The 22,512-nt window shown below is 33.4% G+C and overlaps 2 protein-coding genes across 2 annotated transcripts; both read left to right on the forward strand.

Moving 5' to 3' along the window:
• Positions 1 to 12,906: 12,906 nt before the first annotated feature.
• On the forward strand, positions 12,907 to 15,920 carry LOC127732366 (uncharacterized). Its single transcript, XM_052241398.1, has 3 exons — positions 12,907 to 13,786; positions 14,231 to 14,299; positions 15,562 to 15,920. Exons 1-3 carry the CDS (start codon positions 12,907 to 12,909, stop codon positions 15,816 to 15,818), a joined length of 1,206 nt encoding a protein of 401 aa, XP_052097358.1. The 3' UTR covers positions 15,819 to 15,920.
• Positions 15,921 to 18,592: 2,672 nt separating this feature from the next.
• LOC127732367 (carboxypeptidase N subunit 2-like) lies at positions 18,593 to 20,929 on the forward strand. The gene is made up of 3 exons (XM_052241399.1): positions 18,593 to 19,070; positions 19,812 to 19,877; positions 20,644 to 20,929. Exons 1-3 carry the CDS (start codon positions 18,593 to 18,595, stop codon positions 20,862 to 20,864), a joined length of 765 nt encoding a protein of 254 aa, XP_052097359.1. The 3' UTR covers positions 20,865 to 20,929.
• The last annotated feature ends 1,583 nt before the right edge of the window (positions 20,930 to 22,512 follow it).

Raw genomic sequence — 22,512 nt, forward strand, 5'->3', positions numbered from 1 at the left:
ATAATGGTAAAATGTGAAATAATTAAAATATTGAGGCGTTCAAATCTCGGAAGTCGATTAGAAATAGACACACCAAGGTAACAAAACACTTAAAGGAGCTAGACATGGTGCGTCGACGGGGTAAGCTTCTCATATAAGATCTAGACAACTAACGGACTGATTTATGACATAACATTAAATGAATAAAATATTATAACAGACAGCAACAAAAGATAACCCCTGAATTAAAGGCTCCTGGCTAAAGCTTATTTTAATTTCTCATGTAAGAATTTATCTCCAACTTTGATAAATATAAATGGGTTCAGAAAATAATCGTTTTTGACAACGTCATCACTACATTTATCTACTTTTACTAGTTTTTGATTGATCAACTATTTGTTGTTTGACTGATTGATGTTTTTGCACAATACCAGCAGACAGTATTTCAATGATAGCCAGGTCGAAACCAGTTATTATTATTTCTTTTTATAACAATATTAGAATTTTTTTTCACTAACATGGTTCAAACTATTCTGTATAGCAATATACAAAACTTGACGGTAGTTTAATTGAGAAGGACAGAGAGAATAAAATATGTAGGTAGATTGATATATTTTTATGAAATGATTTATTGATATTTATTTTGTATTCTATTTCCGTCTTACTTTTCCGTGTTTGTTTAATCGAGGTGCACAATAAAAAGTTTTATAAAGAAGGGTCCACACAAATCTCTAGTTGTAAACATATCTGCATCGGACCACATAGATTTTATGAACTTCTATGTCGTTTAGTCTCGGCTGGAGAGTTGTCTCATTGGCAATCATGGTTATTACCAAATATTGTTAATTTCATATGTCTGCAGCAGAACACAGAACTCTTATGAACATGTCTGCAGCAGAGTATAAGAGTTCTTATAAAATGTCTTCATCGGACCACAGATGTCTGAAGCGGAATACAGAGTTCTTATACAGTCCTCACTGTGACTTTGAGATGAAGAACAGCAATAAAAGCGCTGTTCCTTTGCTGTGCATGTACAGATTTTGTGTCATGGATGGATACCCCATATCCATTGTTTTTCTATTATTTATATATATTTTATATATATGACCATGACTTTAGCAGAAGAGAATTTTGAAGAACATGTCTAAAGCGCCAATAGAATAATTGTAAACATTTTTGCAGCGAAACACAGTTCTTGTGACTATGTCTGTTTTGGAACACAGTTCTTGTGACTGTGTCTGTATTGGAACACAGTTCTGGTGACTGTGTCTGTAAGGGAACACAGTTCTGGTGACTGTCTGTATGGGAACACAGTTCTGGTGACTGTGTCTGTATGGGAACACAGTTCTGGTGACTGTGTCAGTATGGAAACACACTTCTAGTGACTGTGTCTGTATGGGAGCACAGTTCTGGTGACTGTTTCTGTATGGGAACACAGTTCTGGTGACTGTGTCAGTATGGGAACACAGTTCTGGTGACTGTGTCTGTATTGGACTACAGTTGTGGTGACTATGTCTGTATTGGAACACATTTGTTGTGACTATGTCAGTATTGGAACACAGTTCTTGTGACTATGTCAGTATTGGAACACAGTTCTTCTATGTCGCGGAACTTTATGCACTGTCAACACAATTTGATTCTTGAAGACAAGAAACCAAATTTAATTTTAAGCGATCTATTGTGCATAAATTGTAAAAATAAATCCAGAATAAAGGTGAAAAATCAAAATTTGATTACGAAAATTTTAATTGTGAAATATGTATGTTTATAGGTTAATATATAAATCAGATTAAATGAATATTCTTTAATAAACTTATCGTGCACTTTATATAATGGCCTGAATTTTTAATCAAGTTAAAGCTGCTTGATCATTTAATTCTTCACTGACCCAATATTATACTTAATCTTTTGGCCATAATATTTAATATATTGACTTAAACTTATATAAAGCGCGTGACAACATATTATAAATATTGGCATGTTAACTATGCCGTGGATTGTGTACCGTGGATTGTGTATTTAAAAGATCCAGGTTGAGGTTATACACTTAAATATTAACACTAAAAACTATATCTTCAACAACAAACATCAATAAACATTAACTTTGTTTAACTTAATTCACTTCGGGCAGAATGCACATTTCATATTGGTACCTGTCAACAGTTACTGTCGATTCAGTTTGTCGATCTTTGTCATTGATAAATAGGTTATCTCAATATCTCAATGTCAATAATACATAATTTCAATATTTGTTTTTAACATATAAAAGAATATAAACCGCTTAACGAAAAATTGGATAACACATAAAGAAAATATAAACAGACAAGAGTTGTATCCCTTGCAACATACTAATTCAACGATCACATAACCTTCCAATGTTTATGCTGAGTGAGTGTTTATGTACTATATAATAATGTCTGTTTTCTTCATTTGCATATATCAGTCATGGATATAACAAAACAAAATTTAGTAACTCACTGTATATCTAGAATAAAGATCGTCTTTAATATACATGAAATATTCCCCAATGGACTTGAGCAAGCGACAATAAATCAATCCGAATAAAGAATAACAAAAAATACAGATTAAACATTATCCATCTAAGACTAACAGTAAGGCTTTCGACATGGAGCAAACGCTTTCATCTGACTGCAAGATCAAGATGACTTCTTTCATCGACTTTAGTGGAATTCTATAAACAATACTCTACATCAGTCCACCAAAGAACACTGGAGTGGGGTAATATCAACATATTCTACTTTATATCGGACAAAGAAATATTACAATAATCTCTTAGTTTAGATGCAGTATGGTTAATTACTTTTCAGAGGGTCGAGACAACTGTTGGGGGACTCTCAGTTCATCAGAATGTCGTAAGGTGACCTATAGCTGCTTACATATACGTCATTTTGGTCTCTGGTGGAACGAAGTCTCATTGGCATACATACCACATCCTTTAAGACAACTACGCCCTTTGGTCTCTAAAGGATAGTTGTATCATTGGTAATCATACCACATCGCCTAAAACAACTACGTCGTTTGGTTTCTGATGGATAGTTGTCTCATTGCCAATCATACCACATCTTCTTAGACAACTACGTCATTTGGTCTCTGATGGATAGTTGTCTCATTGTCAATCATTCCACATCTTCTTACACAACTACGTCATTTGTTCTCTGATGGATAGTTGTCTCATTGTCAATTATTCCACATCTTATTACACAACTACGTCCTTTGGTCTCTGATGGATAGTTGTCTCATTGTCAATCATTCCACATCTTATTACACAACTACGTCCTTTGGTCTCTGATGGATAGTTGTCTCATTGTCAATCATTCCACATCTTCTTACACATCTACGTCGTTTGGTCTCAGTCTGATGGATAGTTGTCTCATTGTCAATCATTCCACATCTTCTTACACAACTACGTCGTTTGGTCTCAGTCTGATGGATAGTTGTCTCATTGCCAATCATTCCACATCTTCTTAGACAACCATGTTCTTTGGTTTCTGATGGATAGTTGTCTCATTGCCAATCATTCCACATCTTCTTAGACAACCATGTTCTTTGGTCTCTGCTGGATATGGATAATGGTCTACTTTTTTTTTAAATGGACAATATAATTCTAAAATAATTTTTCTGTTCCTCTTTAAAATAGAAATACTGGTCTAACAAAAGACGTACTTCGCTCAGGATCATTAATTGCTGTTTGTTTTTGGTCTTTAAGGCTAACAATTGTTTCGTGAATTAAAGTAATGAAAAAATAATACTTGACCTTTTCATATGAAATATATAAAAGAATGACGGTTTGGTATGATTCCCAAATGAAACAACTGTCCACCAGATACCAAATGATGTAGATGTTAGACACTGTAAGAACAATCTTTTTTCAACAATGAGCAAAACCCATACTGTGGAGTAAGCTATACAATCCATCGACATAACAAAAAACGAGAAAATAGACGGTCTCATTTAGGCTAAAACAATACACGATCATAAATATGACATACAGCAGCTAAGGACAACGTATAACTGTACATATTTCTAATGTGTATAATACTAGTAATTTAATCCTAATGTTCAGTTTGTTAGAAATAAATAGAGAGTTTCGATCTGCTTTCAAAATATTTTGATAGATAAGAAATATTATCTGGGATAAAAATAATTATCAACTTTCATGAATAGAGACCTTTTCAACCATTTTATTGAAAGATATTTAAAACCTCATAACAGTTTTATTGTTCAGTTTGAAAAAGACAATTCAATGTATATTCGTCAAAAGCGTTATTCAAACTTTTCTATAATGTGTTCAAAAAATGTATGCAGGATTTTTTTCTGTTTGATTTTTCATTTTTTGAACTTATTTAAATTTTCATCAAGTGCAGCACCAACTGGATGTGCGTTGGACGACACGGCCAGTTTGATAGGTCGTTTTGATTGCGAGTTTAATTCTGTATCTTTTCCCCTTGTAATGACAGATTTCTCCTCTCCCGATCCACAAAGAATCCGGGTGTACAATGTTTCCGGAACATTAAGTTCTCCTTCGTTTTCTGGATTCAGTTCATTCAATACAGGAACGATCGATACTGACTATCCAACGTTACTAGAAATCGAATGTGTTAATGGCGGAACATTGGATATAAGTGCCGGAACGTTTACTGGTATGGATTACATCCAGGAATTCTATATCTCAAATTGTGTTATATCCGACTTGCCTGACAACGGTTTCGCCGATTTAGGAACGCTGAATTATTTCAAGATTGAAGGAGGCTCTATTGGATCTACACAAACCAACAGTCTGAATGGATTAAATGTAGCCAGATCTAGTTCACCTTCTCCACTCGGAACATTCATAATTTATAACTCTCCCATGAATACTGGAACGCTTGCATCTGGCTTCCTAAATCCTTTGACCACAGTCACAACAATTATGTTGAAGAACATTGGCTTGAATTCTATAGAAGCCAATATGTTCTCCCAAAATACATTAGTCCGTAACTTAAGTATTGCAGGAAACAATTTTCAAGAGCTTCCTAACAATATATTTTCTGGATTAGATGCGTTAATGTTTCTAGACATGATTGATGTCCCCTTTAAATGTAGTTGTTCTAATGTTTGGTTTCTTGATTATTTAGTTGAACATAATATCAGTATAGTTGGAGCAGCTGTCTGTAGCGAGCCTTCTTTATATAATTGTAAGTACTTCTTCCACTTTCTCAGATAAACTTCTTCAGAAGTTATATTTAGTAGCGTCTTCAACATTTAATATAAACTGATGCTAGGGACCGAATTTAACTTGGTTGAAGGCCTAACTATGAATTCAATTGTTGGCAATTTGTGTCATGAAAATAAATAAACGTAAGGTACGTTTTCGAGATTATGCCCACAACGGTGTTGTTTCAGAAAGTGATGGGGGTGGGGGGTGCTATTTTGATTTTGCAGAATATTCTTTTACAACAAGCGAGTATATGATGTATATGCAACATACGGTGATAACTATTCTGTATCTTAATACAAAACATGGTACATATATCAAATTTCAGTGTTTTGACAAGATGCTATAGTCATAAAAGACGTCTCGGTTTTAGACAAAGTTATGGACCCCAAAATCAATATTTATGTTTTCATATTGATGAACCTACATCTGTACTGTTATTGTTCATGGCAACCCTAACATCCCATATTTTAGGGACATTTCTTTTAATTAAAACCTATTATAGTTTTCAGGTATTTTGAACGTTTCCCTATATAGTCTATGTAATGTGTTATTAAAAATATTAAAAGGGGACAGGAAACAAGTACATATGTTTGGCCTGTGTCAAAAAGGTAGAAATTAGGAATTACGCATCATTTATTAATTGTGTTTACCTTTCTGGACTTTTCCTTTTTAGTTTTTATTTTACCATTTATTTATTAAAGCTGCATGTCAAATCAAAGACTTAAAAAATGGTACTTCTCAAGATCTGGTTTGCGCTAACCCATTTTCAATTAGCATGGGGCGTTTGTCTTCCTGTGGACAGCGTTCCGGTGTACTAGCACTTTAAAGTCCTGTAATAACAGTAGGCTAGCACAAATCAGTCAAAATTATACATAACCCTTTGGTTTTCTTTTATTGTCTTCTATTTTATTACTATAAAACCTTATACTAATTATTTTTCGTAAATTCACATATACATATTTAGGCCTATTTCGGTTTATACAAAATATTTGGCAACTAAATTCACATACACAATTTTGCTTAACAAATTTCTCCGCTCTTTACTTGGCTGCTGGTGTACCAGGACAACGTTGCTGTCGCTCACTGCCGTTTGCATGGCCTAGCTTTTCTCCTGTTCCGGCTTTTGGTGGCTCCTATTTATTTCTTTTATTTTTTTCTTTGTAAAAATTTTCATTTTTATTTTCTACAAACATATTTTTTGACAAACATAGAGTACAAAGAATTTATTCTATATACAAAATTAGAAACTCATGATCTTAAAAGAAAAATGTCAAATAGCATACCTTCGTCATGTCAAACACTAATAGTATTTTTCAGAGAAGATGTGAGTGATGATGTATGATATTAATATTAATAACTAATGATAATAGATAATTATATATAATTATAATCAAATCAAAATAAATAAGAAGATGTGGTATGAGTGCCAATGAAACATCTCTCCATCTAAGTCACAATGTGTAAAAAGTAAACAATTATAGGTTAAAGTACGGCCTTCAACACGGAGCCTTGACTCACACCGAACAGCAAGCTATAAAGGGCCTCAAAAAGACTACCGACAGTAGTGTAAAACAATTCAATCAGGAAAACCAACGGTCTTATTTATATAAAAAGAGAGAAACAACGAGAAACACATATGAACCATACCAACAAACGACAACCACTGAACAACAGGCTTCTGACTTTAAGTTAGTATATATAGGTGCATAACATGCAGAGGGATTAAACGTTTTAAGTAGGCTTGTAGTACGTGTTGAACAATATATATATATTTTCCATATTTTATATCATTTATATTATTTGTATCATTACAGTACAAAGAGCGACAATATTCCAAGATGAAAACTGTCCTTATGACCCTTGTGGAAAAATGTCAGGTCAGTAGATCTCTAAACATATGGAAGATTCCAGGTCAGTAGGTCTATAAACAATGTATGAGAGATTCCAGGTCAATAGGTCTCTAAACATAAGGAAGAAAAGACAGCTACATTTATTTGATTCAAACACAAAATAATTTTGGTAGGTGTTGTAAGAAAGTTTGTTCTTTAATGAAATGTTGAAAAGTATACTTACTAAGATGATACTAAATTTTGTGTGAACAAATAATTGTGGTCATTGACTATGATTAGGAATCTTGATATCACGAGAACATGACACACAACCTATCGTAGTATTTACACTGTATATGTACGTAGTATTTACATTATATATACGTAGTATGTACACTGTATATGTACGTTGTATGTACACTGTATATATATGTAGTATGTACATTGTATATATACGTAGTATGTACACTGTATATATATGTAGTCGTATGTACACTGTATATGTACTTAGTATGAACACTGTATATGTACGTAGTATGTACACTGTATATGTACGTAGTATTTACACTGTATATATACGTAGTATTTACACTGTATATATACGTAGTATGTACACTATATATGTTTGTAGTATTTACACTGTATATATACGTAGTATGTACACTGTATACATACGTAGTATGTACATTGTATATATACGTAGTATATACACTGTATATGTACATGTACGTAGTATGTACACTGTATATATACGTAGTATGTACACTGTATATATACGTAGTATATACACTGTATATGTACATGTACGTAGTATGTTCACTGTATATATACGTAGTATATACACTGTATATGTACATGTACGTAGTATGTACACTGTATATATACGTAGTATTTACACTGTATATATACGTAGTATGTACACTGTATACATACGTAGTATTTACACTGTATATATACGTAGTATGTACATTGTATACATACGTAGTATGTACATTGTATATATACGTAGTATATACACTGTATATGTACATGTACGTAGTATGTACACTGTATATATACGTAGTATGTACACTGTATATATACGTAGCATATACACTGTATATGTACATGTACGTAGTATGTTCACTGTATATATACGTAGTATATACACTGTATATGTACATGTACGTAGTATGTACACTGTATATATACGTAGTATTTACACTGTATATATACGTAGTATGTACACTGTATACATACGTAGTATTTACACTGTATATATACGTAGTATGTACACTGTATACATACGTAGTATGTGCACTGTATATATACGTAGTATATACACTGTATATGTACATGTACGTAGTATTTACCCTGTATATATACGTAGTATGTACACTGCATATATACGTAGTATTTACACTGTATATGTACGTAGTATTTACACTGTATATATACGGAGTATGTACACTGTATATATACGTAGTATTTACACTGTATATGTACGTAGTATTTACACTGTATATATACGGAGTATGTACACTGTATATATACGTAGTATTTACACTGTATATGTACGTAGTATTTACACTGTATATGTACGTTATATTTACACTGTATATATACGTAGTATGTTTTTCCAGACTTAGACCACGCGTGTTACTGATGAAATTTTTCAAACTCTATGTTTTCAGGTATAAATGCAGATCCACGATGTCATACGATTTTCCAAGTGTTTGGATATGTTGTTACATGTTGTAGTTTACTCGTGGCATTGACGGCCATTTATCTGTACCTTAACACCCGACTTCATATTGCTATGCCAAAATTCCGACTAGAACAGAAGAAGAAAAACGCTTGGATAAAAGTACAAGACTCACTTTACAAAGGCGTGGTCAATATGATTCCACCAGCTTCAACAGGAGTAAACGGAGGAAAATTGCCTCCAATTAGGAAAGCGATGCGGAAAAGATTTTTATCCCTAAACGAGATACAGCCTTTTGATCTTCCGAACAATTCTGATCTGGAAAAAGATAATTTGGCAAAAGAAAGTAAAGAAGACAATATTGCTCCTTTTGGAAATAATCAAACGACCAATGAAGAAAGTGACCAATCCAAAACGGATTTAGAAGTGTCCATGGCAAATGGACAATGATTATATACATGTACATGAAGGTATTTCAAGCGAAGACAATGACGTATCAAGGAATACGAAAGACGAAACCAAATCATTCAAATAAGACCACGAAAAATATAGAAAACCCTTTTGAAAAGGAAATAAATGAGTAACATATTTCATACTAGTAGTCAATTGTAACTGTTGAGGGTCTCGTTGAGGAGTCCGATATCTGTATTGTTATCTTCTTTTTATCTCTATTCTGTATTTTGCACATAATTCCTTATTGGCTATGATTGATAGTTTTCCTGCAGAAAGTCGATGGTTTTCTCCGGATACTCCGGCTTCCTCAAACAATAAAAACTGGTGTAACCAGGGTAATGAAAGTGGAATAAATCAACAACACTCAATCAATCTATTCTTTACAATTCTGGATCCCATTATTCTCTATTCTGTTAACCCAATCCAGACCCTCATAATTATTTTCACCTCTAAACTTTTGTTTTAAAGTTTCATTCAGAATGATAATAACAGATAAAGAATTATAATATTTTAACATGGCGTAGTGGTATGTTTAAACATTTGTCGGCTTTTCAACCAACAATCGGCATTCCCATGGGAATCAACTGTGCTTCTCTTTAAGCCGGTTAAAATCATTTGAAAAAGGTTTCACTCATCAGATCGACACATAACACACAAAAAAGCATCTTACAAGAATATTAAAACACAGAGTACCGATCTGAGAGTACTCGCAGTAACTGAAATCTTAAACGCCAATAACAACTAAAAAATACATGTATCCAAGACTAAAATACCAATCTGTACACATCCAATAAATTTAGTGTAAAGACGTCATAAACAGTCAGAGAAAACAGGATTTTGTGCAATGGCAAGATATAAGTAGAGACAAAATGTAGTACAGTAAATGTTTATAGTAGTATAGCAATACTATTTAGTTGTGCTTTAATTTATTGATTACGAAATTAATGTTTGTACCGATAGACACAACATTCCAAGATCTAATCACAGTGGTAAAGTGATAACATTTTACAATAAGTTTATTTAAAGGTTCGATAAGTTAACACTGGTCGTAATTTAAATTTGCGGACTCTATAAACAACATCAAAGTAAAAATTATATTGTGATAATATTTCTATAGCCAAATTTCCAAACCAAATATTTTTAATTAATGAAAGCATTTAGTAAAGGTTTTAAGTGATTTGTGGTAACGAAATCCTTACATGTTTATAATAGCAGTTGTTTTATTTGTCTTGATTAATTGTTCAAACGAAAGAGGTATATCAAAGAAGCTTATTTAAGTCCGCCAAGTTTAATCAGTAGTGGAACCATGAACTACTAAAAAGGGGGAGTGGTTACATGTTAATAAGATAAGGAAGAAGACGCCAAACGAAATCTGACTTAATAATTTATCATTATAATCTTTATTGCAAAATTACACCCATAAGGGTCAAGCAATACAAACAAACAATTATACATTTTAAATACAATGCAATACAATGTAATACAATACAATATAATAGAACATATTTTAAGAGTTCAATTATAAATTTATGTAAAAAACACAATCATAAGCTTGTCTGACATAGGTCTGACCCCCTCAGTTCTAAAGACTGCTTAATAAAGACTCCAATATGACAAACAAGTTCAGGGATGGGGTTTAGAATGTGTTTTAGTTTATTAAATGCATCAAGATGTTGAAATAATGGTACATAGTCTTTTAGATAAGCAAAAAAATTAGAACGCAATGATATGTTAATGTCACAATACAAAAAGAAATGAAATTCGTCATCTAGGACTCCACATTTTTTTACATAATCTTTGTGCTCTTGGAATGTTTCTGTACCTTCCCAATTCAATGCCTAGGGAATGATCACTGAGTCTAAATTTTGAGAGAAACTGCCTATGTAAAAAATAATTGCAATTTAAATATTCCTCAGACTGACAATTAGTTTTTAATTTCCCATAGAGACAAAGTTTGGATGAGGAATCTAATTTTGAAAGTTTATTTAAAGTAGTTTTTTCATATTCCTCTGAAACACACTTTTTAATGTTACATTTTAACACGTTTTTTGATTGTCTAAAAGGTACATTAATATTAGAGTAATTTTCTGGGTTTATTTTCATGTTTTTAAAAATTTTATCTGCAAATGAGTACCAAGAATAAATTCCTGCGGAATGTAAATTTATGTTTGTTTGTAGAGTTTCTTTAACCAGGGGATTAATATCATTACAGTTTATTGTATAAAAATACATGAGTGTTTGAGTTTTTATATAAGAGTCCAAAGAAAATCTACCTAATTCTGATCTAGCACCTATGTTAGTGGCTGTCTTTTTCAGTCCTAAAACTGCTTTACAAAATTTAGAATGAACCTTCTCAAAAGGACATTTTTCTGCTAATGCAAGAGTATCACAAAAAGTATTATTAATATATTATATATAAGGTTCATTGAATTCTATGACGTCACTATAGACACTGTAATAACAAACGAATTGTGATATATAAAAACCGTAAGATGGGTTCAAAGGAACATCCCCTTTCAAAATAGGAAAATTAACAAAAGGGAACGAAGAATTGTACCAGTATTATGTATAAAGTTTCCTGTGTGAAACTGAAATATCTAAATCAAGGACAGGACCGTTGTTGGAGTTTGTATTTGATTTATGCTTTGTGGTATTGGTTTGTTCATTGTTTAAGGCCGTAGGGTGACATATAATTTCTTACTTTTACGTCATTTGGTCCATGGTGGCAAGTTGTCTCATTATCAATCAAACCATCTCCCTGATTTTTAGTTCATCTGACTGGAAGGGTCAAGTGAGCTATCCTCATCACTTTGCGTCTCCCGTCTGTAGAAAAACTGTTATGTTCTATATGTGTGTGTGTTATACTCTTTTCATTAAGCTTTTAGTGACGAAGTCTTCAAACAGAAAACAGGTATTTTCGATAGCTTTTCAAAGGCCTGAACCATCATTGCTTCAATGTGGCTTATTACTTAAAACAATAGCCTAAAACAAATCTTCATTTGAACTCTACCATTGTGCCCATTGTGCCCATGTTAGGGAACGATCATTTAACTTCAAGGAGGAGTTTTTTTTTTTTCCTAAAAAAATATCCTGATCCCCAATTCGACGAAAAAATTGTTTGTGATCAAGCAGATGACAAAAAAAACTAAATTCTGAATCCAGATTTTCCTCATACCTTATAGTGTTAAATTTTGGAAAAAAAAATTTATTGATAGCGTCGAAAAGCTAAAAAAAAATTATCCCGACTTAATATTTAATGCAAAAATTATAAAGAAATTAATTTGGAAAGCGTAAAAACACATTTGCAAGGTATACACTGTCCACACTAAGGACACTATTTGTACCGACAATTAAAAGCCGATAACTGTGTCCTCGGACCAATTTTATATAAAGCTTTCAAATTAGTTGATTCAAATTAATAGATTTTTACAGGAAAAAATATCAAAGAATGGTGTGCGACCCATAGGCGTAATGCACATATTTCTATTATATTTCAGGTTTTGTTCATATTTATTAATAAAATGTCCTAAACATGATACATATCTGAATTAAATTACTTGTTTCTATAATTTAAAAACTTACTTACACTTATGGATTAACGAATTAAGGCGATAATAAAGGATTAACATATTTTTTAATAGACAGGGTTCAATATTTACAGCATAGATCCGACATCAGCCAATTCTGGAAAATGGAGGTTCGAATGTAAAATTATTCCGTACACGAAATCAGGACAATTCGGAATGTTGATTTTATTAGTTGTGTTGTTGTGTGGCGCTGTGAAGGTGGATGGCGCAGCACAATCTGGATGTACTTACGTTGATACAGATGGATCAGCTCGAGGGGTATACGAATGTGATTATCCATCTGTCTCTCTTCCTTTGACGTATTCATCCTTCTCCAGTCCAATACCTCAAAGGATGAAGATTTATAATGTACATGGGCAACTTCCTGCCAGTAACCCAACATCCACATTTTCAGGATTTTCAGGAATGGGAACACTTGATCCCGATTATCCAGCATCTCTAGAAATACGATGTTCCGCAGGGGGCACGTTACTTTTATTTGCCGGAACATTTACCGGTATGTCGTACCTCCAGGAACTATCAATTATCAACTGTGTTATCAGCAGTGGATTTACGTCATCAGCTTTCTCGGCAATCGGTTCACTCAATTACTTCTTGGTGTACGGTGGCTCCTTGGCCACTCTGGCTAATGACGCGTTTACAGGCCTCGATATACAGAAGCTAAGCAGCGTTCCGGATCCGAAAGGTGAACTAGCTATGATTGGTGTTACGTTACCTAGTACAACTTTACCACAAGGACTTTTGTACTCACAGACTAATTTAGTCAGTGTAGTATTGGACAACCTCGGACTAACCGTCGTAAGAGCGGATGATTTTTCTCAGAATACTTTATTAGAGAAGATATCGCTTCAGTACAATGCATTTACCGAGATTTCCTCCACGATCTTTGATGGCCTTGACCTACTATTGAGTGTAAACTTGATGGGAACTGAATGGAATTGTACGTGTGAAAACATATGGATCGTAAATACGGCGAATGCGAGCGGATACGAGATAGAGACAGGATATACATGTACCACACCAGCGCTGTATGAAAGTAAATATATTTATTTTGGTTTTTTTTTTTTTGGGGGGGGGGGGGGGGGGGGGGAGGTACCAATATACATTAAGATCTATGGCTTTTCTCTCCTTTAAGAACTGTACCAGAACAATTTTTTAAGTGAAACGTTGTGTGCACCAAGAGTATTTTGATGATGGCAAGCACATGTAAATATTTTTATTGAAACGTTCTACAAAGTTAATTACATGCGTTCTAAAATCCAACACTCGTTTTTGATACTAAAACACCTAACTGACCTCTAATCTTTATGGTTATCTCTTTCTCTCTTTCTTTGACAAAAAAAACAAAAAACAAACAAAAACAACAACAACTAAACTAAACTGTAACACAACTGAGATATGTAATTCAATTTGAGTTGATCAATTTGTTAAAGTCAACGTAACACTATATATAAGTAAATGTATATTTCTTTATTGACAGAAAGGACAGGAAAAGAATACTACATCAAAGAATGTGAAATCCCTGATCCTTGTATCACGGAGGGCAAAGGTAAACATGTAAATCCCTGATCCTTGTATCACGGAGGGCAAAGGTAAACATTTAAATCCCTGATCCTTGTATCACGGAGGGCAAAGGTAAACATTTAAATCCTAGATCCTTGTATCACCATGATCACGGAGGGCAAAGGTAAAAGTCTTAATCCCCGCTACTTGTATCACGGGGGGCAAAGGTAAACGACTAAATCCCCGACCCTTGTATTACAGAGGGAACAGGTAAAAGTTTACACCCCACCCCCCATCTTTGTACCACAGAGGACACAGGTGAAAGTTCAAATCCCAGAATCTTTTCACACGTAGGGCATCGTTAAAACGTTGAACCCCTGTGCATTATATTCGGGGAGCAAAGGAAACGCTTAAAATCCCTGATCTTTGAATTACATAGGGCAGAAGGATAAACTTCGAGCCACTGCTCCTGGTCGGCAAAGGTAGATATTTTAATCCCTCATCAAAGTAATATAAAAAAAAAGCAAAGATAAAAGAGTACATCCGTGAGTATATAAGACTAAGGAGTAAATCCGTGAGTATAAGTGAAAGGAGTAAATCCGTGAGTATAAGAGAAATGAGTAAATCCGTGAGTTTAAGAGAAAGGAGTAAATCCGTGAGTATAAGAGAAATGAGTAAAACGTGTGTATAAGAGAAAGGAGTAAATCCCTGAGTATAAGAGGAAGGAGTAAATACGTGAGTATAACATGTATAAGAGAAAGCAGACTAATCAAACTTAACATACTTTTTTGCCTTTTCCTTTAAAAGCGAAATGTTAAAACTTGATCTTTTTAAGGGTTTGGTCCAATGTGTAGACATATATCTTTCAAATTGTACATTTTTTACAAGTATGTGGTAACCTATTTTTATTAACATATAAACCCCATCAAAGTAGTAGCCAAACATTTAATTTTGTCTGGAAATAAGAATTAAACTTTCTCGTCTGAATTATATATCTTTGTATATATAAAATGAGGTGCATAATATAACATCAATGAGACAGCAAATGGTAAAAATCAAAAATAAGGAGAGATACTTTATTTAAACACAAACCTAAAACACAAAACCTACGTGTATGTATAGAAGAACATACATCTCTTCCACAGAGAACATCAACAGACTTTAAATTTGTCAGTGTGCAATTATTAAAAAATAATACATATTATAAGTTAAAAAAAAGACATTTTCAGTTAAATTATTATATTCATTGCACGGTTTTTTCCTGGTAAAATGTATTTGTTGGCCATGGATCTAAATTGTGTATTGCAGGTTTCCGGTGGGGAGTGGAATGTTTTATTTTATACAATATAATAGCGTATGCAGTACTGTTATTTACCTTAATTATTGGCGCTATAGCTTTAGCAATCGTATGTCATGTCAGACGAGATTTAATTACTGACAGAGAAAGACTTATGAAGAAGAGGAATATTGCATGGATGAAAGTTCAACAAGCTCTTCTACACGGAGGTGGGGGTGGTCAAAGACCCCCTGCGTCGACAGCTCCGCCTATGCGTAAGGGATGGTAACGGAGACTTATCTTTGACCTGCATTATTAAAACAATATATTATTCTCGTTAAAAGTATACAATTGATTGTGACAAAAAAATGTTAATAAATTTTGAACGTAGTTTGAAATATATTCTCCCTATAGCAACACACACACACACCAACTCACATATATAGAGAAACAATAACGATTGTACTGACGATTTTTCAGTATGCGGATATGGATAGTAAACTGCACATTGCTAGAAAACAAAGAAATGTTGATGCCAATGTTGAAAACGTTAATGATGTAATACAACTAAACAGGAAATACGAAAACAGATTTAAAAAACATTGATTAACAAAAGTTTAATCTGCTAATCGAGTCCCTGTGGAATTGACAGTTTTCCCGCCGAAGGTCGTCGGTTATCTCACACACTCACTCTGGTTCCCTTCATCAATAAAACATGGCCGCCATAATAAGTCAGTATATTCATCTCAGACAAAAGTAAAACCTGATATAGAAAGTCAAGGAGTTCATTTGTTAGAAAGAACAAAAAACAATGTCTACGAAAAATGATAAAAATTTAGTTAACTAAAGATAAGTTAGTTAACGATTGCCACTGAAATCCGGGATGGATGGAAGGGTGGGTGAGCAGTACAAGTTATCTGAAGGATTGGTTCACGTCGAATCAAAGCAAAATGTGTAATTGCAATCATGGTAATCGAGAAATGAATTAAAAATTAAGGACAGCAAATCCTAACTCGTCTGGATATCAATTAAGATAGAAAATAAAAAAGCGTATTTTGCTTTTGAAAAGAAAATCTCAAAAAACAACATTCTAATTTTTTCTCGCAATGATGATACTGTTGAAATATTCGTAGCTGGACAGACCGACAAACACGTATACACAGAGAGTTATATATAAAAATAAGAATGGTATGATTGGCAGTGAGACATTTTTCCACCAGAGACTAAACGAAATAAAAGTTAACAAATATAGGTCACCATACGACCTCCAACAATGAACAAACTTTAAGTCCACACTGCACTGCAAACCATAAAAGACTCTGAAATGAAAAATAGAAAACAATTCAAACGAAAAATCTAACGGTCTGTTTTATGTACAAAACAATAAACGAAAAACAAAAATGGTTTATAGCAACAAATGACAACCACTAAGTTACAAGCTGCAGAATTGAGACAGGCACGTACAATAAGAGGGGATATTAAACATGTTTTCTGGCGCCAATTTCCGCTCACCCTATGACCTTGGACAGTGGTGTAACAGTACAACATAATAACAATTTATAAAAATCGGTTGAGAAAAGGCTTAACTCATCAGATGGATACAGATAGAAATACATCTAACAAAACACAGAGAAGACGTGGACAGGTACTTGTACATCCCAACAACAAAAATACACTAAGTACAGATCTGAGAGTATTTGCAGTTACAGAAAGCTAGTTCAAAACCAATAAGAGCTAATAATAATCATGTGTCTAAGACTAAAATTTCAATCAGTTCATATCCAACTTCCAATGAATTTAGAAAAAAGGTCATAAACAGTCAAAGAAAAAAAATGGCATCGTGAAATTAATCGCTTGCTCCGGAAATAATGATCAGAGCTTGTAGACTAAATTTATTTAAGTCTTCATATTTTTATATTACATTGTAACAACAATATTTCTTGCTGGGGTACAATCATGCGCAGTCATTTGTTTTTAGGCTTCTGTCATTTGCAGAGGCATTAACTCTCAGGGAACAGTCATTAGCAGAGCCAGTTTTGGAACTGTCATTGGCAGAGTAATGTGTTGCTAGGATACTGTCATATGTAAAGTCAACAAGCTGAGGTACTGTCTTACCGTAAGAAGTCCACAGTTCTTGATCGATGTTTAGGTTTCTTGTGTAGTGTTTTGTAAACTTTTGTCTGTTTTTATTTGGCTCAAACATTGTTCTTCAATTGTATCTACAAAATTCATGTCTTTCCTCTGAGTTTTGTAAGAATAAAGATTTAACGAGGCAAAACGAGTTATATTTATAGGTTAATTATCATTAATTTTTGTTTGTTTACTTTTTAATTTTCATGAATCTTTCAAAGTATTTTAATCGTACCGTTTTGAATAAACATGTAATATTTGCCACTAGATGTTGAGCATCTAACAATAAATCAATAAATTAGTGCATACCAGGATTTAATCTTAAATAGAGCAAATAATAACTTGTCACGATTCGAGAATAAAAACCCTAATTCTTATTAATCAAGATTAAATGTATTTTTGTTAATCTGTAAAATGTTACATTAAAGTACAACCGTTATATGTCTATAATATTAACCAGTTTTATAGGATCAAAGATTAGGAATTAAGATCGTTGTTATTTGAAAAATAAAATGGCGGAAAGAAAATAAGAAAATTAGAGAGACAATGAGGAATATGACACTACTTTTAACCATTCTGCTGTTTTGTATCTACAGTGGTGATGCAGCGACACCTACTGGATGTACAGGGGATAGTTCCGACAGTTCTATCATTCACTACACATGTGACATGACAAGTATTGGTGGTTCTATCAGTTTCGCTGGATTCACGGATTCTGAGCCACAGAGGTTAACCATCTACAGCGCTAGTGGCACAGTTTCTGCAGGAACATTCAGCGGTTTTAGCGCATTTAGTGGTGTAAATTCTGATTACCCGGCAACACTTCAGTTTCTTTGTACAGGATCACTTACATTTTCTACAGGGACGTTCGCTGACCTCGGTTATTTTGAGGAAGTTTTTATCAAAGATTGTACTACCTCTTTGATTGCCAGTATGTTTAATAGTCTTGGAACGGCAAACAAGGTATCTATCAGTGGCGGTACACTTTCAACCATTGATGCTGGCACCTTCACAAGCTTGGACATCTTACCAATTTCGACAACAGCAAGTCCAAGAGGAGAATTGAGCATCAAGAACGTAGTACTAACGCCAGGAACATTTCCCTCGACATTCTTTGATCCACTGACGAATATTAAATTCATTTACTTAGAGAATCTAGGTCTGACATCTGTTGATGCAGCGTGGTTTAGTAGCAACACAGCTCTCGTGTATCTGTCTCTGGCTAACAATCAGATCACAACACTTCCAAGCACTATGTTTGATACAACATTGGCGTTAATGTACATCAATTTACACGGTGCTCCATTGGATTGTACAGATACCAGCACAGCTTGGTATTATGATTACACTGTAGCCAATAACATCACTTTCGAAGGAGCAGCTGTCTGTTCAACTCCAGCTGCCGAGCAATGTAAGTTATCACTTGGTATTATGATTACACTGTAGCCAACAATATCCAATTTGATGGAGCAGCTGTATGTTCCATTCCGGCTGCTGAACAATGTAAGTTATCACTGGGTATTATGATTACACTGTATCCAACTACATCGCTTTTGATGGAGCAGCTGTCTGTTCCACCCCAGCTGCTGAACAATGTAAGTTATCACTTGGTATTATGACTACACTGTAGCCAACAACATCACTTTTGATGGAGCAGCTGTATGTTCCACTCCAACTGCTGAACAATGTAAGTAATAAGTTTTTGGTTTTTGATGTTATTCGAGCAATGATGGTATTCAGGTAGTGTATGTCATTCATATTATCTCTCAATTTCTTTTAAAGTAGTCTGTCGTTTTATTAATCAGTTGGTTCATGTCATTAAAATCTTTCGAACAGCGTAAGTAAAGGAATTATCAAATTTGTTGAACAACATTAGTAATCAGTTGTTTCATGTCATTCGAATCTGTCGAACAAAGAAAGTAATCAATTGTTTCATGTCATTCAAACCTATAGAATAACGAAAGTAATCAGTTGTTTCATGTCCTTCAGATCTCTCAAACAATCAGTATACAAGCAACACTCAATCAATCAATCACAGTGTACATGATCAATATTGAAATCAAGGTCATTATGACATAGTAAAGTACTTCAGAATAGAATAAAACAAAACAATTATTATAGAATATTCAAGATGTGTGATTACTACTTTCAGATAAAAGTTTAGCAGTTTGGGCACAGGCGTTTGCAACCTCAACTGATGAATGCAACGGGGAAATGGGTAAGACTCCATTTTATTTCATATATATATATATATATCATTTTCATCTTTAATACAAAATGTTGATTTCTTTATTTCGTTTTTTTTTTTGTGAACTTGTCTGCCTCTAAATCTATTATATTAAACGAATGAATTTATCATATATTTGTTTGCTTCATTTCTGCTTTTTTAATGGAAAGAATGAAAACGATTATTAATTCATGGCGCAAAATCCGACACTGTACACGCATTTAACAAAACAAACATCAAAATGTATTAATTTTTTGTCATCGTAATTCACAGTGAGACTTCAACACGCATCAATAGATCTCATAACGTTTTATATTCAAGGAGGCCCACAGGTGTAAGTTGTATATTTTGCTTTGTTTCGTTCACGCTACATTGCATATTCAACAGGCGGAGGATGCTTCTTGTTTAAATTAATTGCTAATCGTGTTACATGTTACATGCTACAAAGTAAACTCCCTGGTATGATTTTTAGAAATAAAGTTCATGCACTTCATTCTGTAGATAATCGGAACCGAAATTGAACATTTGCACCAACGACTTGGAGACTGAATGCAATTAAATGCACTAAATGTATGTCCTAAAAACAAATTTAAGTAACATATATTATAATAATACAACTATTTCGTCTGAGTTCATGTAGGAATTGATTCGCGTGGGGTAATAAATCAGGTTCATACACGTATACATGTTTTTGTTGTCACGACGTCCACCAATGAAATATGACTTAACATTGGGATTATTGGTTTATATTTTTTAGGAATAGTAGTCGGCGGCTCTTGCATTGGTTTATTTCAGTTAATCTGTTACTGTGTGACATTTGTTTGTCTGATATTTGGTATTGTTGCCCTTATATTGGTAATATATTTACGTCGCAGTACACTGAGAGCAAAACAAGACAATGGCAGTAAGGGAAACCAGAGGAAAGAGAAGAGAAAAGGGGGAAGACGGGAGAAAAGAGATTCAAATGCATGGACTTAAATATAAAACTTGTGTGCAATGACAACTGTAAAATATACAGACGGTTCAGAATCTCCATTATGCATGCCGAAACTTAATTTGTGTATTTAATTGTTAACTTATCTTTTCTTTTTCATTAAATATTAAAAGGTGAAATTTTAAATGTTGTATCATGATTTAGAAGTCTAGTTTATAACAATCCGTACTTTTGATTGCATGAAAGCAATCACGTGGCATTCCAATATCAAATTTCATTTCTCAATAAAATTCACGACAGTACGTGCTTATTATGACGATGACGTCACAACAATGCAAAAGAAAACAAACCGAAAAATTTGCTATAATTCGTAATTTCATGGTTGTAGCATCAATTGTAATCATAAAAATAGAATGCTTTTGTTTGTAATTTTATTGGGTGTTTTGTTTCATTTGACTTTGGTTTCGTGTAGGCCTTTGTCACGTAAGATCATATGTCAGAATAATCCGATAAGATGTTAATTTATAACATTTACGGTATCAATATATCTGTGCTAGATGCGCATTTCGACATGTCTCTTCAGTGATGCTAGAGGCCAAAATATTTGAAAATCCAAAACGAATAAAAAAAATGAAGAGCTTAGAAACCAAAAAAAAGACAGCAATTATAGAGACTTTGACACTGTCCTTGTTCGGTATGGGTGGAACACTTGTAACATTACAATCGTTATTTGATATAAAAGTAGGAGGTGTGTCGTTTGTGACTGAACAAAGTATAGACAAGAGTCCAAGTACCGCGGATTTAAGCAGCTATAGAATATCGTACATGTACGGCCTTCAATAATGAACAAAACACAAACTGTATAGTCACAGTACTGACCCAACATGGCTTAACCCTCTTACTGCGGCAGGGACATATATGTCTTCCCCTGTCTTACTGCGTGAAGGACATATATGTCCTTTGTGTAAAAAAAAATCGATTAATTTTTCACTTTTTAATATTTCTAAAAAATACCCTTTCCTTCATTTATTGAATACATTTTATATATTTTATTCATTATGTGGTTGTTATTTTTGTTGTTGTTTTTTTTTATCCATCTTTTTCATAAAACGTCATCATTATGTCATAGTATTATTTGACGTCATTTTATGTCGTAATTGAGTTGAAGGCTAAATAGCGCTATCTTTTAGAATGAACCTTTTAAATGCTTCGTATTGATAAGATAACATAGAATCAGAAAACAAAATCAACATGAACAAATAATCATTGAAAAGTACAAACAAAAATATTTGCTATTTGGTTTTAATTCTTGTATCCAACAATTATAAATATTTCAAACAAATGTCCTCAACTCTTTTAGATTGGGAGGGACACTGATATATGCTAAGTGTTGAACTTAGTGCTTGCCTTGGTTTTCTTACTTGTTTAAAAACAAATGAATTAAACAACGAAAAAGTCTACGTTGGTATATAGATAAATAAGTCTACAATTAATTTATTGATACGAATTGTTAAATTGGCATAAAAAAGCATTCAGTATTCTGAATATTTTTTTATGTTTTATTAGCTATTATAGGTTTAGTTTATGTGCAAAAATGAATAGATACTATGCAGTTATTCGAAACCCGTTAGTAGCAGGAATCAGCCAAACAATGAGAAAAGCCATTATACCGTATAGTCAGCTAAAGAAGGC

Source organism: Mytilus californianus, unplaced genomic scaffold, assembly GCF_021869535.1.
Source record: "Mytilus californianus isolate M0D057914Y unplaced genomic scaffold, xbMytCali1.0.p SCAF_24, whole genome shotgun sequence".
Taxonomy (NCBI): Eukaryota; Metazoa; Mollusca; class Bivalvia; order Mytilida; family Mytilidae; genus Mytilus; species Mytilus californianus.

Bases quoted from the DNA above. Each gene is read 5' to 3' on its own strand.
- LOC127732366 (XM_052241398.1), top strand. From the start codon at position 12,907: ATGTTGATTTTATTAGTTGTGTTGTTGTGTGGCGCTGTGAAGGTGGAT. The intron at 13,787-14,230 runs GTAAATATATTT...CTTTATTGACAG, and splicing joins CACACCAGCGCTGTATGAAA to AAAGGACAGGAAAAGAATAC. The intron at 14,300-15,561 runs GTAAACATGTAA...TGTGTATTGCAG, and splicing joins TTGTATCACGGAGGGCAAAG to GTTTCCGGTGGGGAGTGGAA.
- LOC127732367 (XM_052241399.1), top strand. From the start codon at position 18,593: ATGTTTAATAGTCTTGGAACGGCAAACAAGGTATCTATCAGTGGCGGT. The intron at 19,071-19,811 runs GTAAGTTATCAC...TACTACTTTCAG, and splicing joins AACTCCAGCTGCCGAGCAAT to ATAAAAGTTTAGCAGTTTGG. The intron at 19,878-20,643 runs GTAAGACTCCAT...TATATTTTTTAG, and splicing joins TGAATGCAACGGGGAAATGG to GAATAGTAGTCGGCGGCTCT.